The sequence below is a fragment of the Schistocerca nitens genome, chromosome 10 (assembly GCF_023898315.1).
Source record: "Schistocerca nitens isolate TAMUIC-IGC-003100 chromosome 10, iqSchNite1.1, whole genome shotgun sequence".
In the NCBI taxonomy this organism is placed as follows: domain Eukaryota; kingdom Metazoa; phylum Arthropoda; class Insecta; order Orthoptera; family Acrididae; genus Schistocerca; species Schistocerca nitens.
The window spans coordinates 53,622,292-53,636,754 of record NC_064623.1 but is presented as its reverse complement, the minus strand read 5'-3'; the positions used below and the strand labels follow the sequence as shown (position 1 = coordinate 53,636,754).

The 14,463-nt window shown below is 44.4% G+C and overlaps 1 protein-coding gene across 1 annotated transcript in view; it reads left to right on the top strand.

The window, feature by feature from the left end:
- The window catches only part of LOC126210247 (15-hydroxyprostaglandin dehydrogenase [NAD(+)]-like), a 102,993-nt gene that overhangs the window by 49,296 nt on the left and 39,234 nt on the right, over positions 1 to 14,463 (top strand). Inside the window, exons 3-4 of the mRNA XM_049939436.1 lie at positions 6,126 to 6,249; positions 13,136 to 13,242. Coding sequence (XP_049795393.1) covers positions 6,126 to 6,249; positions 13,136 to 13,242 — 231 coding nt within the window. The remainder of the gene's footprint in view (positions 1 to 6,125; positions 6,250 to 13,135; positions 13,243 to 14,463) is intronic.

The following is a 14,463-nucleotide window of genomic DNA, read 5'->3' as shown; positions in this document are numbered from 1 at the left end:
TGGGACGTTTTCCTTAAAGACTTCCAGGAGGTGATCAATGAGGCACCCCATGGGATAACAAAATTGGCACCCATTACAGTACTAAAAAACTGGATTCCTAAGGACTTGATAACCAAGGTCGTAAACTTCCCACCAAGGGCGCGAACGCAGCACCAAGCCATAGTGGATTTGGCTCTCAAGAGGATACGGGCTGCAGCAGAGGTCAGGAAGAGACGTGCCGACAGGGGAGCTCGTCTACGACACTTCCAAGTTGGACAAAAGGTGCTCGTTAAGTCTTTCCGACTTTCGAACAAACAAAAAATGAAATGCCAAAAATTCTATTCTGTTTACAACGGCCCGTACCGTATAAGGAGAGCAGCTCACCACAATGCTTATGAATTGGAGACGCTGAAAGGAAAGAAGTCCATAGGACTCCACCACATATCTCACATAAAGGAGTTCGTAGAATAGTAGTAGTGTAAGAAATGTACATAGTAGAATAGGCAAATATATGAACCTTTGTTCGGGGAACAATAATCGTTACATTAATAGATTAAGATTGCTAAAGTATTAACACGCTGCGTTGTCTTGCATAAGAATTTACTGCTGCTATCCTCTTTTTGTTTATGTTTGCGATCTCCAATGTCGATGGAGTAGGAGACACTACCTTTTCATGAGCAATGTTTTTGTCCTTTCCTATCTGGTGTCCATGTTAAGGGATAAGGATGAGTGACGAGACGTCGCACAAACGGGCGCATACAAGAACGTGCTCTTAGAAGCGTTCTGAGAGGTCGTGATACGCTCCATAGCGGCCACAACCAGTTCGTGAGACGTTCATACCAATGCTTGCAGGCACGCGTCAGTGCACTGCACGATTGTGGTATATTGCGCGATTTCGAGGGTGAATATGGGCAGTATAGTTTTTGCAGAGCTGCGCCGGTATCGTTGTCTTGCAAGTCGGGGTGAACCTGTGAGCATTTGACTCTAATGGTGCCCTAGACGAGAGAAATGAGGGCATAAAAGCCTACCATGCTAATGTGCTGGTTGGGGATTTAGCGTGCTGCTCGTTTTTGTCACAGATGAATCACCAAGGAATTGTACTTGGATATTCGTGACATACTGTGTAGCTGGCGTGTGTTGGGTGTCTGAATCCTCAACAGGAACCAGTCCTGGCTTGGTCATATTACATTGCTTCTGGAAAGGTGTACTTCGATCGCGAAAACCGCTTCACATAGAGAAGGAAGTTGCAACTATAAATTTATTGTCGTGTATAGCCATGGCTAACCCAGTCTCTGGAGTTTCAGTGAGGCGTAATGAAAACTCGGAGGTCATGTCGTACGGCGCGCACATCACTGTCGTCAATAGCGGCGAGCAGCAAGACATCTCAGCGTAACAGGAACTATGTAAGGGTATTGTATAAGGTAAATAAAAAAAAATAAATAAATAAATAAATAAATAAATAAATAAAATAAAATAAATAAATAAATAAATAAAAGGGAAAGTACGATACTAGGATAAGTTAAACTGTAGGATTTAACAATAACTAGATTAATATTGTGGGGGTTTTCTACCACAAGTGTGGCGCGCGCCTGTTGAGTTGCTATTTTTCAGGTCACCAAACCACAGACCCGAGATGGAGGGACGACGGGCGAGCGAAAGTAGCGTAGTTGCATGTTCTTTATAGCACAGTAAAACTTAGACCTGCATAACAACATAATTTAATTAAAAGACGTAGAATGTAGATCGTTGGGATATGGTAGTTAATTCTTGAAGCATGTCTACTGTCGATCTATATAATTAATAGTAATATTAGTGCGGGCCCGCACATTTAGTTGTTCATCCATTACAAAGCATCAGTTATCACACACCATGTACTTACTGAGATCGGTCTCTACACGTATATCAAAATAAATTATTTCCATGTCTAGATTAGATGTTATAATGATTGCCATAGATTAATAACTATAAAAGTAAAATAAGAGTGTCTGAAATGACAGACCATCAATGTTTCATTAGGTAAATTTATTATAACATAGAAGGTCATGGGAAAAAGTTAGGCATAAGACTTTTGTAAGAATTGTACAGATGACGAGGAACGTGGCAATGCAGAGGCCAGCCAGCGCAAAAACAAGAGGTCTTCGGCTACCTGCTAGAGGGCGAGCGTCCCGTCCTACACGCTGACAGTCACCCGGCTGCCTACCTGAGGGATTACACGGGACCCTTGCCCCGCCACAAGCGAAAGTGGGGCTGGCCGTTGACCCTGACACGCGACAGCCTGCTAGCTCTCCGGACGCGGCAGCCGCTTGGAGGGATTCCCTGCGGCAGACCACGTTGTCGTGAGTACACGAAGAAGATCACATATCGTGTCAGAACCTGCGCCTCATGTGCCTCAGGACAGAAAGGGACGCTCTATACTCACCTGTTTGGGTTTTTACAACTCACTAGCATTGGCCGATCTGCATACACAAAGCAGTATCGTGCCACACTAACAAATGTATGGTCTCATGTCTTACTTCTCCTCTCTATTAGAGAGCAGTTTTTAACAATAGTCGCTCCTAGTTCGATCCTGTATGGATGACCTCACACACTTGTGGAGTCACTCCACGTGCCATCATCCCTCGTCGAACTGCAATATTGGGAAACATAAAGTTCTGTCCAGCGAGAGAAGAGACCTAGACTAGTGATGTATCCCAACGAGTAGACCTCAGAGACAATTAATCGACGTGAGGAGAGCCTATCACTGTGTCTTCCTACCATACGGCCGTGATCATATGCGTGGGTCTGACTACAATCTCAGCAGCGTACTGCAGACACTCCAGAACTCCCTATTGCTGTTGCCACAACGTAGCAACTACAACCGACGTTTAGCCTTATGTGATGTCAGTACAGTGGAATCAGTGAAGTGCCACGGATATTTCTAACAATGTGATTTAGTGCCTCATTCTCAGCACAGTCATGAACTTTGTGCAATGTGCACGCACAATTTGATGCCCCATGAACCTTGTTTTTTTGTTTTTCTTAAATTTCTTTCTCTTATGTTGTTTCTGTAATGTATGTTATACCTTGTATGCGTTTGTGTTTTACACTGTAATTCTTATTACAGATTACTGTATTGTTCTCCACATCATGTTTTTTTTGTATTTTGTGTTTATTGTTGTGTGTATGCTAACAGTGTGCCTGAAGTCCCCATAAACTGAAGCAGATACCACCACTGTCATTGTGAATGGACCATCAGTTCAGGGAACATTTTGTAAAGGTTATTCTTGCTGCAGGGAGACAGAATGAATCGGAGGTTGTAACTAGATTCTGAAAACTCACAAAGAGATTGTTAACTTAAATATTATCATGTGTGAGTGAGGTCAGGTTAGTTTAATGATTAAAATTGTTGTAACATCTTGGGCATTTAATTGCGGAGCACTCCAACTCTGATTGTAAAGAATAAACTGCTCCATATTTGGCTCAGATGCCCGGGCCATATTTAGAGAGTGAATGTCTGCGTGAATCGGTGTTTGGGAAGGGGCTCCCTGGGTATGGATGTGTGATGTGAGTGTTAGTGTTCCATATTAAGAAGGTGAAGTTGGCTACATCATAAATAATCCTCCCTCTATGAGTTGCATTTTTCAGTTGCAATGATCTTTTTATAGAGTGCGGTATGTGGAGTCACTTTGTAAGATTGTTCTTGGGCGATTGACTCACTACCTTGCTCCTAAGTGAGCCAACCGCTCACCAATTACAATCTAAAATGGCGTAGGGGCAATGAGAGGTGGCATGAGCCCCCTCTCATATTTCTATCTTACGATTCTCCTCTCTAGTTGCATGCGGTGGAGGGTTGCTTTTCCTTAACACGCGTACTTCCCACGCAGCGTCTCTCGTCACCCGGGTGGGCCGGTGACAGGCGGGCTCTGTGGAACTGGAGAGAGTTAAGCCGACGTGTGTGAGGCAGTCGAGTGAATGCTTTTCAGACGCCGACATTGTCAAGAGACACGCCCGCTGGGGTGTGAAGTAGCGGCTGGGCTAGAGGTTCCGTTACTTCAGAGAAACTTTGCGAAAACACTTTCTGGCGGGCTACCAGCGAGGCGTGGGAATGACTTGTGTACCCACGCAGTTGTGGCGGGAAAATTCCCGCACTTTCTGCAAAATCAGCACAGAAATTGGCGCCAAGAATCTCCATTGGTGGAATGGTAGTGCTCCGGCAATGGAGTGGAATTTCCGCCGGTTTTCGTGTTGCTGATTGGAACGTAACCACGACCACTGTCGTGGGGGCGGGAAGGTTGTGTGTTCGGCCTGTACGGGTGCTCTGGGTAGTCGGCAGTCGCCTTTCGGACGAGGACGTCGGAGCAACCAGCCCTCGCCTGCGGTACGCCAGATCGTGTTCTGGGAGATAAGAAGACTGTTGGTAATGTACGTCCGCAGCACCGGCAGATAGGGATTTTCCTAGGTGATAATCAGAGCTCAGCAGAGCGCGCCTGTTCATCCTTTTCTAACTTTGTTCAGTTTCGAGTAGCAGCAATTACTATTGGGTTAGCTGTGTGTCTCTCTTGAGATTTGAGTGGAAAGGAATTGGCTCCACATACCACTTCGTCTTAAACCTCACGATCTAAGTTAGGGACAACTTCACCTTTACTGTGTTTGTATGAATCTCCAATTTTAGCCAATTTGATGTTTTATATTTCCTGTGTCTCTTTTACTATTCTGCGTTTAATCTTAATAAATCATATTGTTATTTTGGACAGAACTTTCTTTCTGTTAATCAATAGAGCAACCCTATCATTCCTCACTATGCTAATGAAACCTTTGTTTATTTAACTTATTTATCAAATTAAATTATTGCAGGTGCCAAACTCTCTTCTACTCCACTAGCAGGGTTGATTAGAGTCAGTTCGCGTATTTGTTTTATCCTTGTGCAACAGCAAAAGTCGGAGTTAGAATAGGGGGGGCTTAGAGCATGATTTACACATGTGGATTCTAGTAGAATTTAGTGATAAATACACTACTAGCCCCGGCACCTCGCAAGTTAACAGGGTAGACTTCTCCAAATTTTTGGGTGTTCACATCGATGACAACTTGAACTGGAAGAAGCATATTACTGAGCTTCTCAAACAACTAAGTTCAGCTTCGTTCACTCTTCATATAATCGTTAGTCTTGGTAATAAACAGATCAGCCTCCTAACGTACTTTACATATTTCCACTCAATAATATCTTATGGAATAGTTTTCTGGGGTAACTCACCACTTAGAGACAAAGCATTGATTGCACAAAAGAAAGCAGTGAGAATAATTAGTGGTGTTCACCCAAGGACGTCATGTAGGTACCTTTTCAAGGAGTCAGAGTACATATATTCGCTAATGAAAATCGTTATAAATAATCCATCTCAGTTTGCAAAGAACAGTGATGTTCATACATACAACACCAGAGGGAATAATTACCTTTCCTATCCGTTATTGAAGCTGTCAGTTGCTCAAAAAGAAGTACATTATTCAGCAACAAAAATCTTTGATCATTTGCCCAACAACGTGTCTGGCAGATAGCAGAGCAAGTTTTAAATCTAGCTTAAAATCACTTCTTTTGGACAACTCCTTCTATTCCATGGGTGAGTTTCTGTTTCAGAAATGGTAAAAAAATGGTACCTCTAAAGGTAGTTGCATATCTAGAACTAAAAATTTCAGTAATATTAATATTAGCACTATTCATGTGTATATATGTCTTGTAATCTGACTTGTTCCACATCATATCGGTAAAATAATCGGGAAAATGATCTACTGAACATGACATAACTAAAACTAAAAACAACACCCAGTCCCTGAGTGGAGAAAATCTCTTACACAGCCGGGAATCGAACCCGGGCGTTAGGTATGACGTTCCGTCACGCTGACCACTCAGCTACCCGGAGCAGACAATTACTTTGTGAATGACAGGTTGCAGTGAGGAGGGGGAATGGGGTGGCAGTGTTGCCAGTGTGTGGGAAGGCGCTGGACGTACCTAGGAAACGGCAGCACAGCACGCACCTGGCGCTCAAGAAGAAACTACGATTGGCTGGCGGCTGCCCCCCACCACCCGACTCGCTGAAACGTCACTCACAAAGTGATTTTAATCGGAGTCTAACTCACTGACTGGTTCTCCTGCCTTGCTTTGTCTTGTCCTGCAGGTGGTGCTTACAGATATCAATGATGCGGCCGGTACGAAGGCTGCTGAAGAGCTGCAGGAGCAGTTCGGGAGGGGAATCGCCATCTTCGTCAAAGCCAACGTGGCGGATTCCGAGTCACTGGAAGGTGAGCAGCTGTGAAACTGCAAAGCTTAAGTATGTGACTCCTCTGCCTCCATGTCATACAGGCTTACAAGATATTCCATTCCCATCCTCTTCGTTCCCTCAGTCCATACATGTGAGCCTTCACTCATTATTTTCTTTTGTTCATAAATAGGGGTCCTTTCCACTAATAGACCGATGATCTGCGAGTATGCACCTTTCAGTTCTTAGTTTTAAAACCAGGGCGCAGCATGTTGCAAGGAACGATTCATATGTTAGTTTGCACTTAGGGGCATTCAGGAAACGGTTACTTGTACAAATCAAAAATGTTTGAAAATAACTATTATGCCTAAACTGACTGAAAATCCGTGTTTCTACCCATCTTTGGCTAACTATTCTGGATTCAATTTGCATAAATTTTGTTTTTTACTTTGAAATAACACAATTTCTGAATGTCCTTGCATGTCGATCTCGGGTCATAATGCATACTTGCTCATTTCAATTTCGTCTTCGATAATGAAATACTGAAATAACCGATATTTCTACACTCTATAGCAGTGCATCAAATATTAATTGATGAGCAATTAGAAGTTTTTCTTAATGACAGCAATCCGGATTCATCTGACTGAGAAGATGAATTCTCGTTTGTGACTGAAGGCTGTCCTGCTGAGTTTGGTGAAACTGACTGGTAATTAATGACAATGCTGAGATGGTGGGCCAGTAGATAAGAGAAGTGGACGTCCTCATACAGTGAATTCCTCTGACAGTGGAGATGTAAATGATGTGTGAAATACGATAAAAAAGCCAAAAAGAGCTGTGTTGCAACTGGTTTTAGAAGTTAGGTTTTGCAGTGTAACCAAATTACCAAAATTTGTTGAGTCAGGAATGCCTCAAAATGCAGGAAATCTGTCTGCAATGCCAAAATAAGAGACATGTCCATCAAATGCGGAATGTATTTATCTATTGTGAAAAATAATAGTCTTGAAGATTGTTATAGAACGTAAGAGCTTATTTACTGGCACTAAAAATTATTACTTCCCAAAAATTAATGTATGATTATTGTTTCCTCGCATTTATGGAGTCTTTAAATATCAACAAAAACCTGTATTGAAAATCATATATTTAAAAATTTTGTACTTTAAGTATCGTGTTTTCTGTGTGTATTAGCATATATCAAATATATATGTTTTTGTTGAAGAAAATACAAAGGAAAGACTAATACTTTTCCATGATAAGTGAGATTTTAAGTCTACATATGTGGATCTCTATTTACACCTTAATCAATTATCAAAAAACTATTTCATTTGCACTTGTGTCATGCCTGTATATTAGTAGTTTGCCAGAAAATATTGTAAGGTGGCAGAATAAATGGTCAGATTCGCGCCTTACATGAGACCTTTACAAATCGCAATGAGAAGGTGAAGATGACACCTAACATAAATCGACAGTAATGAGAACATTTGCTTATCAATATGTAATGCAAAAACGGATGACAGTCAATCGACGGTAATTAACACACCATTCCTATACAATGCATGTCTTTGAGCGGAAGGTAGAACAGGGAACGCGAGTCGAGTCGCTTTTAGTTTTGAAAAGCCAGCTCCACAACAACGTAGCAAAGCCGCGTTGCGGGCGTTGCGCCAGAAACCACTTAAGGGGTGGCAGGAAAGAGGACAGCGACCCTGGGCCAGGTGATTCAAGCTGGAGGGCCGCCTGTAGCGATGGCATCTGCTCAAGGGCAGAGAAGAAGCTTTAGAAAACTGCGTTTCGGAATTCCAACGGGATACGAACAAAAGAGTGACGCATTTTCATACAGCGAGTGCAACACACGGAAGGGTCAATGTACTTTAGGTGTCTAGAATGGGCACAAAATATCCGATTGGTGCAAATGCACTACGAAGGAGAAAAATACTGAAGTCTCGTTGTGATTGGTAGAGTGTGTTTCTACAAAATAAGAGTAATGCTCCTATTGTTCGAAAAAAGCCGTGATGTGAGAAAGGAACCCAAGTGGAGGAAGGCAGTTCTGCCATGAGTAGGACAAGAGAGAAATTTTGTAATGGGTGAGTCTTCTCTAAACTGACGTCAAGTGCAGAACAGAGCACTTAACGTTCTGTGCGACGCAGAGAAGAAATTTGTGTGGACACTGCGATCACAGCGGCTGCACTCCAGCTAAAGAATTAGCAGTAGCAATGTTAAGCTCCAACTGTGGAGACACGAGTCAGCCAAATCAGTTAATTGTTCTTGCGAGAACTGAGAGGGCACTATAATATGCACGCTGCTCCAACTATGCGCATTTATATCGTCACATAATATGACTAGGGCTGAGTACATGTTTTCTTGCATAACGGGAAACATAGGGAAAGTTTCTGCTGGGAAGTTCAGCAAAGGCCAGATTAGTTTTGTAGGAATTCCAGTGGGAGAGAGTGGCCTTGCAGACAGCAGCACGTCACAGCTTAAGGTAAATACTGCGTGCAGAAGCATAACCTTTGTTGGTTCACCAGCTTGCATCCACTGTAAACTCTAGCGGCCTTGGGTAATCTTGCGCTCAAATTTGTCACTTGACTAACCATCCACCGTAGACTTGATTGTCATCCTAAATAGTACCGAACTTTGAACCGGAATTGGACGATTTTCGTAGTACTGACCAACATCATAACGTATGTGTAGGAGTAATTTTGTAACGAAACGTCTAATTAAACTTTCATATTATTGTGCTTAGCACTAATGTAAAGAAACTTCCAATGAAACTTTCATAATATTGTGGTTAGTATTAATGTTCTTTCGGAGAGTTAATATTTAATATTGTAGTGTATAAACTTATTTCACTTTTTGATGTTGGCAAGATGCGTTATCCATTGCGCTATTTTTATGTTGTCTAGTTGAAAACTGTGTGAAAAGCTGTAATTTGGTGAGAAGTAGGACGGCATTAAACTTGTCATTTCACCTCACACATTTGTTCTCAATACTGGACTAAGCAAAAACATACCGCACCCTTGCAATATTGTGAAAGTAATACCTCATACCACCGCTAGGGGTGGTGGTTGCGTGGGGAGCTATTCGATAACGATCGATGTTAGCATCGAATCGATAGTTTTCGTGGCCGCTAGGCTCATTGATGGCAGTCCAAATGACATTCCTCCCCTAGGAATTGGGTTGAGGAGGCGTGAGGGGTGGGGGGTAGGGGAAGGAATGCAAGATAGGACACAGCACAGCTGTTATTCTTTTCTTGGCTACCGAAGGACAACACCAGCAGACATCCATCGAAGAATGAAGGATGTGTATGGGACAGCATGTCTGCCGAAACCCACTGTTTCGCAATGGTGCTATTCATCAGAAAACGCTGGTCAGTGTTCCAATATCGCAAATGTTGTAACGCGAAAGTTACGCCAACTCAAGTTGCAAGATGCCGGGGTGGAGAAGAGCTTGTACCTCTTTAATTCTAACGAATTTTGCATGAGAACGAGACATGCACTCGACTCCCTCCTTATCTACCACCTAATTAATAATTATGCACAATGGTAACGGAAGGAAATGATGGTGACCGCTGATAGTTGGTAAAATAAGAAGTGCTCATTCACAATAATTTAATAAAAATCGTAATCTACTCAGATAAAAAAGAGAACTTTATCATAATAAATAACAGGAAATGGGATTCTGCATATATCTTCGAAATGATATGCGGATTAAATATTACAATGAGATTTATTATACATCGTAACATAAAGGCACATGATTATCGAGACAAACAGTAGGTTAAAGGATAGGGTGTACTGAACTGAGAATAAGATTTGGCTCGAGAACAAGGGGCTCCTACTCTCTGTGATGCAATAGCTTGACGATAGTGACTGGAGGTCATAATCAATCAAATATTACTCTCCTGACAATACTGTAGTATCGTGATTAGTAGTGAGAGCTCAAATGGGATGACATGGAGAAACAAGCAAGGTGGAGTTGTAGCAACGCAAGCGCGCGTGCTGCTGAGGGCTTCAGTATACAAATTATAGGTCCTACAGTGCTGGAGCCGCAAAATACCTTACCAATCCTGAAATCTGTCGCAGGTCGTCGGTAGGCAACGTTCTGATGATGTAGGCGTCGGCTTCTGCTGTGCAGCAACTCTTTTTCAACCCCTGGCCCCGAACGCTGTCAGAGAATTCTAAGTTCTGCCGAAAAACTGCGACTAAGTCGCAAGACCATCCGACTCCCACGAAGATCAGATCCCGAGTCCCAGAACCCGTGCGACGCAAGAGCGAAGCCAACATTGCTCAGCTCCCTCGAAAACTGAATCAGCATTCAGTGCTGAATTCAAAATTCCCCCACAGTCTCTCAGAACATCATTCACGCCAATAGCAACCGTTCCCTCCAATTCCGAGCAGGGCATTACGACGTCAACTAGCCACAGTTTAAGTTGACCCATCATGGCTGTGCTATTCGACTGAGGGCACTGTACTTTCCGTTTGACCGGCTACGAAAACAACCTGCGTAGACCACCGGCCATCCGGCGCCAGACAGTCGTACCCAGCAGGGCACGGTCCACAAGTATTCTCAGATTCAAGAGGACAATGCAGCCAGTCGGTGCCAGGAGTCTTCATTCTAGATGTGCCGGAACGGTGAACACATAAACTGCGGCGACACTCAGACGTCTCGCAGGTCGTTTCGCCCTACATACAGGAGGCGAAACTCGACCGACGTGAGTCGTTCCGCCAGGCACTTAAGCCCATTGTACGAACTCCTCAGAATTCGAGGAAGAGCAGCGCCCAACCGGAAATGCAGTGTGCCGCGTCCTCCGATGCTCGCCTCGGACAGGCCACACAGGGAAGTAACCCAACATGCATAGGAATCAAGTGAAAAGTATTTTTGAGCTCTCAGTACAAATACTCTCATTACAATAACCTTATTTGGTCCGATCCCACCGTTCAGTGACATAGGACGTTCATAAAATTGATGAAATGAGAGGTGATATGCAATAGAGGGCATGGAACCTCTCAAAGTGGGAGACACTCGAGCATCCGCCCTATACTCCTTATCTCCCTCCCCCCCCCCTCCCCTCATCGAATTCGAGTATGACGCCTTCAGTCCCTTAGAAATGGCCTTGAAGGGCCTACGATTCCGGTCTGATGAGGATGTGCAGCAGGCAGTTAGGACTTCTTCACGCATGAGGACACGGTACTTTACCAAACGGGAGTCTTCAACCTGGTTCATCCGTGGGACGATTGTCTTGAAGCTCACGGTGATTTTGCCTGCCTATCATACAGATTCTAGGCTGTACGGCTTCGAACGGAAAGTGAATGTTTCCTTTTCACACCTGAAAAGTTGATAACAACATTTTGCATAATCTTACCCAGGCAGACTTAATACACTGCTGGCCATTAAAATTGCTACACCACGAAGATGACGTGCTACAGATGCGAAATTTAACCGACAGGAAGAAGATGCTGTGATATGCAAATGATTAGCTTTTCAGAGCATTCACACAAGGTGGCGACGCCTACAACGTGCTGACATGAGGAAAGTTTCCAACCGATTTCTCATACACAAACAGCAGTTGACCGCCGTTGCCTCGTGAAACGTTGTTGTGATGCCTCGTGTAAGGAGGACTTTGTTAAAGGTCGGATTGTAGCCCATCGCGATTACGATATATCGTATCGCGACATTACTATTCACGTTGGTCGAGATAGCAGAATATGGAATCGGTGGGTTCAGGAGGGTAATACGGAACGCCGTGCTGGATCCCAACGGCCTCGTATCACTAGCAGTCGACATGACAGGCATCTTATTCGCATGGCTGTAACGGATCGTGCAGCCACGTCTCGATCCTGGAGTCAACAGATGGGGACGTTTGCAAGACAACAAACATCTGCACGAACAGTTCGACGACGTTTGCAGCAGCACGGACTATCAGATCGGAGACCATGGCTGTGCTTACCCTTGACGCTGCATCACAGACATCAGCGCCTGCGATGGTGTACTCGACGACGAACCTTGGTGAACGAATGGCAAAACTTCATTTTTTCGGATGAATCCAGGTTCTGTTTACAGCAACATGATGGTCGCATCCGTGTTTGGCGACATCGCGGTGAACGCACTTTGGTAGCGTGTATTCGTCATCGCCATACTGGCGTATCACTCAGCGTGATGGTATAGGATGCCACTGGTTACACGTCTCGGTCACCTCTTGTTCACATTGACGGCACTTTGAACAGTGGACGTTACATTTAAGATGTTTTACGACCCGTGGCTCTACCCTTCATCTGATCCCTACGAAACCCTACTTTTCAGCAGGATAATGCACGACCGCATGTTACAGGTCCTGTACGGGCCTTTCTGGATACAGAAAATGTTCGACTGCTGCCTTGGCCAGCACATTCACCAGATCTCTCACCAATTGAAAACATCTGGTCAATGGTGGCAGAGCAACTGGCTCGTCACAATACGCCAGTCACTACTCTTGATGAACTGTGGTATGGTGTTGAAGCTGCATGGGCAGCTGTACCTGTACACGCCATCCAAGCTCTATTTGACTCAATGCCCAGGCGTATCAAGGCCTTTATTACGGCCAGAGGTGGTTGTTCTAGGTACTGATTTCTCAGGATCTATGCACCCAAATTGCGTGAAAATGTAGTCACATGTCAGTTCCAGTATAATATATTTGTCCAATGAATACTCGTTTATCATCTGAATTTCTGCTTGGTGTAGCAATTTTAATGGCCAGTAGAGTAGTTTTATCAATATTTAGGCGCAGCTTCAAGGCTCAATATAATCAACATTCATGAACTTGAAACGTTAAACCTTAACAAGCTCATTACTGCAGAAATGGTGTCCAGCGAGGATGTATCTAATTACTCTCTACAACTGTAATGATTGCGTGTCCTTCGGAGATTCTTTGTAGCGCTGAGCCTGCCTCCCTGTTGCAGAGGTCTTCCGGACTGCGATGTCAACGTTCGGCCGGCTGGACATAGTCGTCAACAGCGCGGGCATCCTGCGAGAGAGCGTGTGGCGGCAGGAGGTCGACATCAACCTCGTAAGTCTCCAGAACCGTTTGGCAGGCCTTCAAATGATACAAATGGCTCTGAGCACTATGGGACTTAAATTCTGAGATCATCAGTCCCCTAGAACTTAGAACTACTTAAACCTAACTAACCTAAGCACATCACACACATCCATGCCCGAGGCAGGATTCGAACCTGCGACCGTAGCGGTCTCGCGGTTCCAGACAGTAGCGCCTAGAACCGCTCGGTCACCCCGGCCGGCCAGCAGGTCTTCCTCGTATTAAAGTCTGACACCATTGTTTGCCTCATATATTTGTCCCCAAGACAATGTTGTAGAACAATTGTAGTGTGCAGACAACAAGGTAACTAAAGCCAGAGTAAGAGAGATAGCAATAGCAAGAAAAACGTTTCTGAAATAGGCTATACATACTACACTCATATTCAGGAAAACGGAACGCCTTTAATGACTAGTGATAGGACGTTCATATTCGTAGGACGTGTACATTAGCATGTTCTGCACAAATGATTAACATTTGAATCATGTCGGCCCGCGTGTTCAAGGTCAACATCGATATCGCGGCGCAACAACACCTAACGGTAAAATCTGGCTGCAGCTCTCGTTGTCGCTATAAACTGAAAATAATGGATCAGTGTGACTTGAGTAGACGTTCAGGATGCATCGCAGATACTTGCGCGAAGCGCGCCTTCAAACCACTGAGTTTGAAAGAGGGTGCGTTATTGGCATGGGAGAATGTGATGCATCCATCCGGGAAACTGCTGTTCGCGTGGGACAAAATGTTTAGGCAGTGCTGCGAGTGTGCGTGGAATGGTTCACGGAAGGCCTTAGAACACGACACGTGTGAGGTCGCACCACCTAGAACCCGCTCGCCACTCACCCCCACCACCCATCCCAACTAGAAGATCGACACTTCATCCGAATGGCAGTACAGGAGATATCTGCGTTCTCTTCAGCTCTGGCACAACAGTGGAACACATTGTACACTATCCGCGGTGACATCCATCGCTGTTTATTATGGCACGGCTTGTGTGCGCGTCATCCACTTCTCCGCCTACCTTTGACGGATGTGCAGAAACCCGCTAGACGGCAACGGCGTGTGGAATAATGTCACTGGGGACAGAAATGGCATCAGATAGTGTTTTCGTAAGAATCCCGGTTCTGTTTGTTCGAAAATGATGGCCGCATTTTGGTTCGTTCCAGACAGGGGGAGCGCCATCACAGTGACTGCATTCGC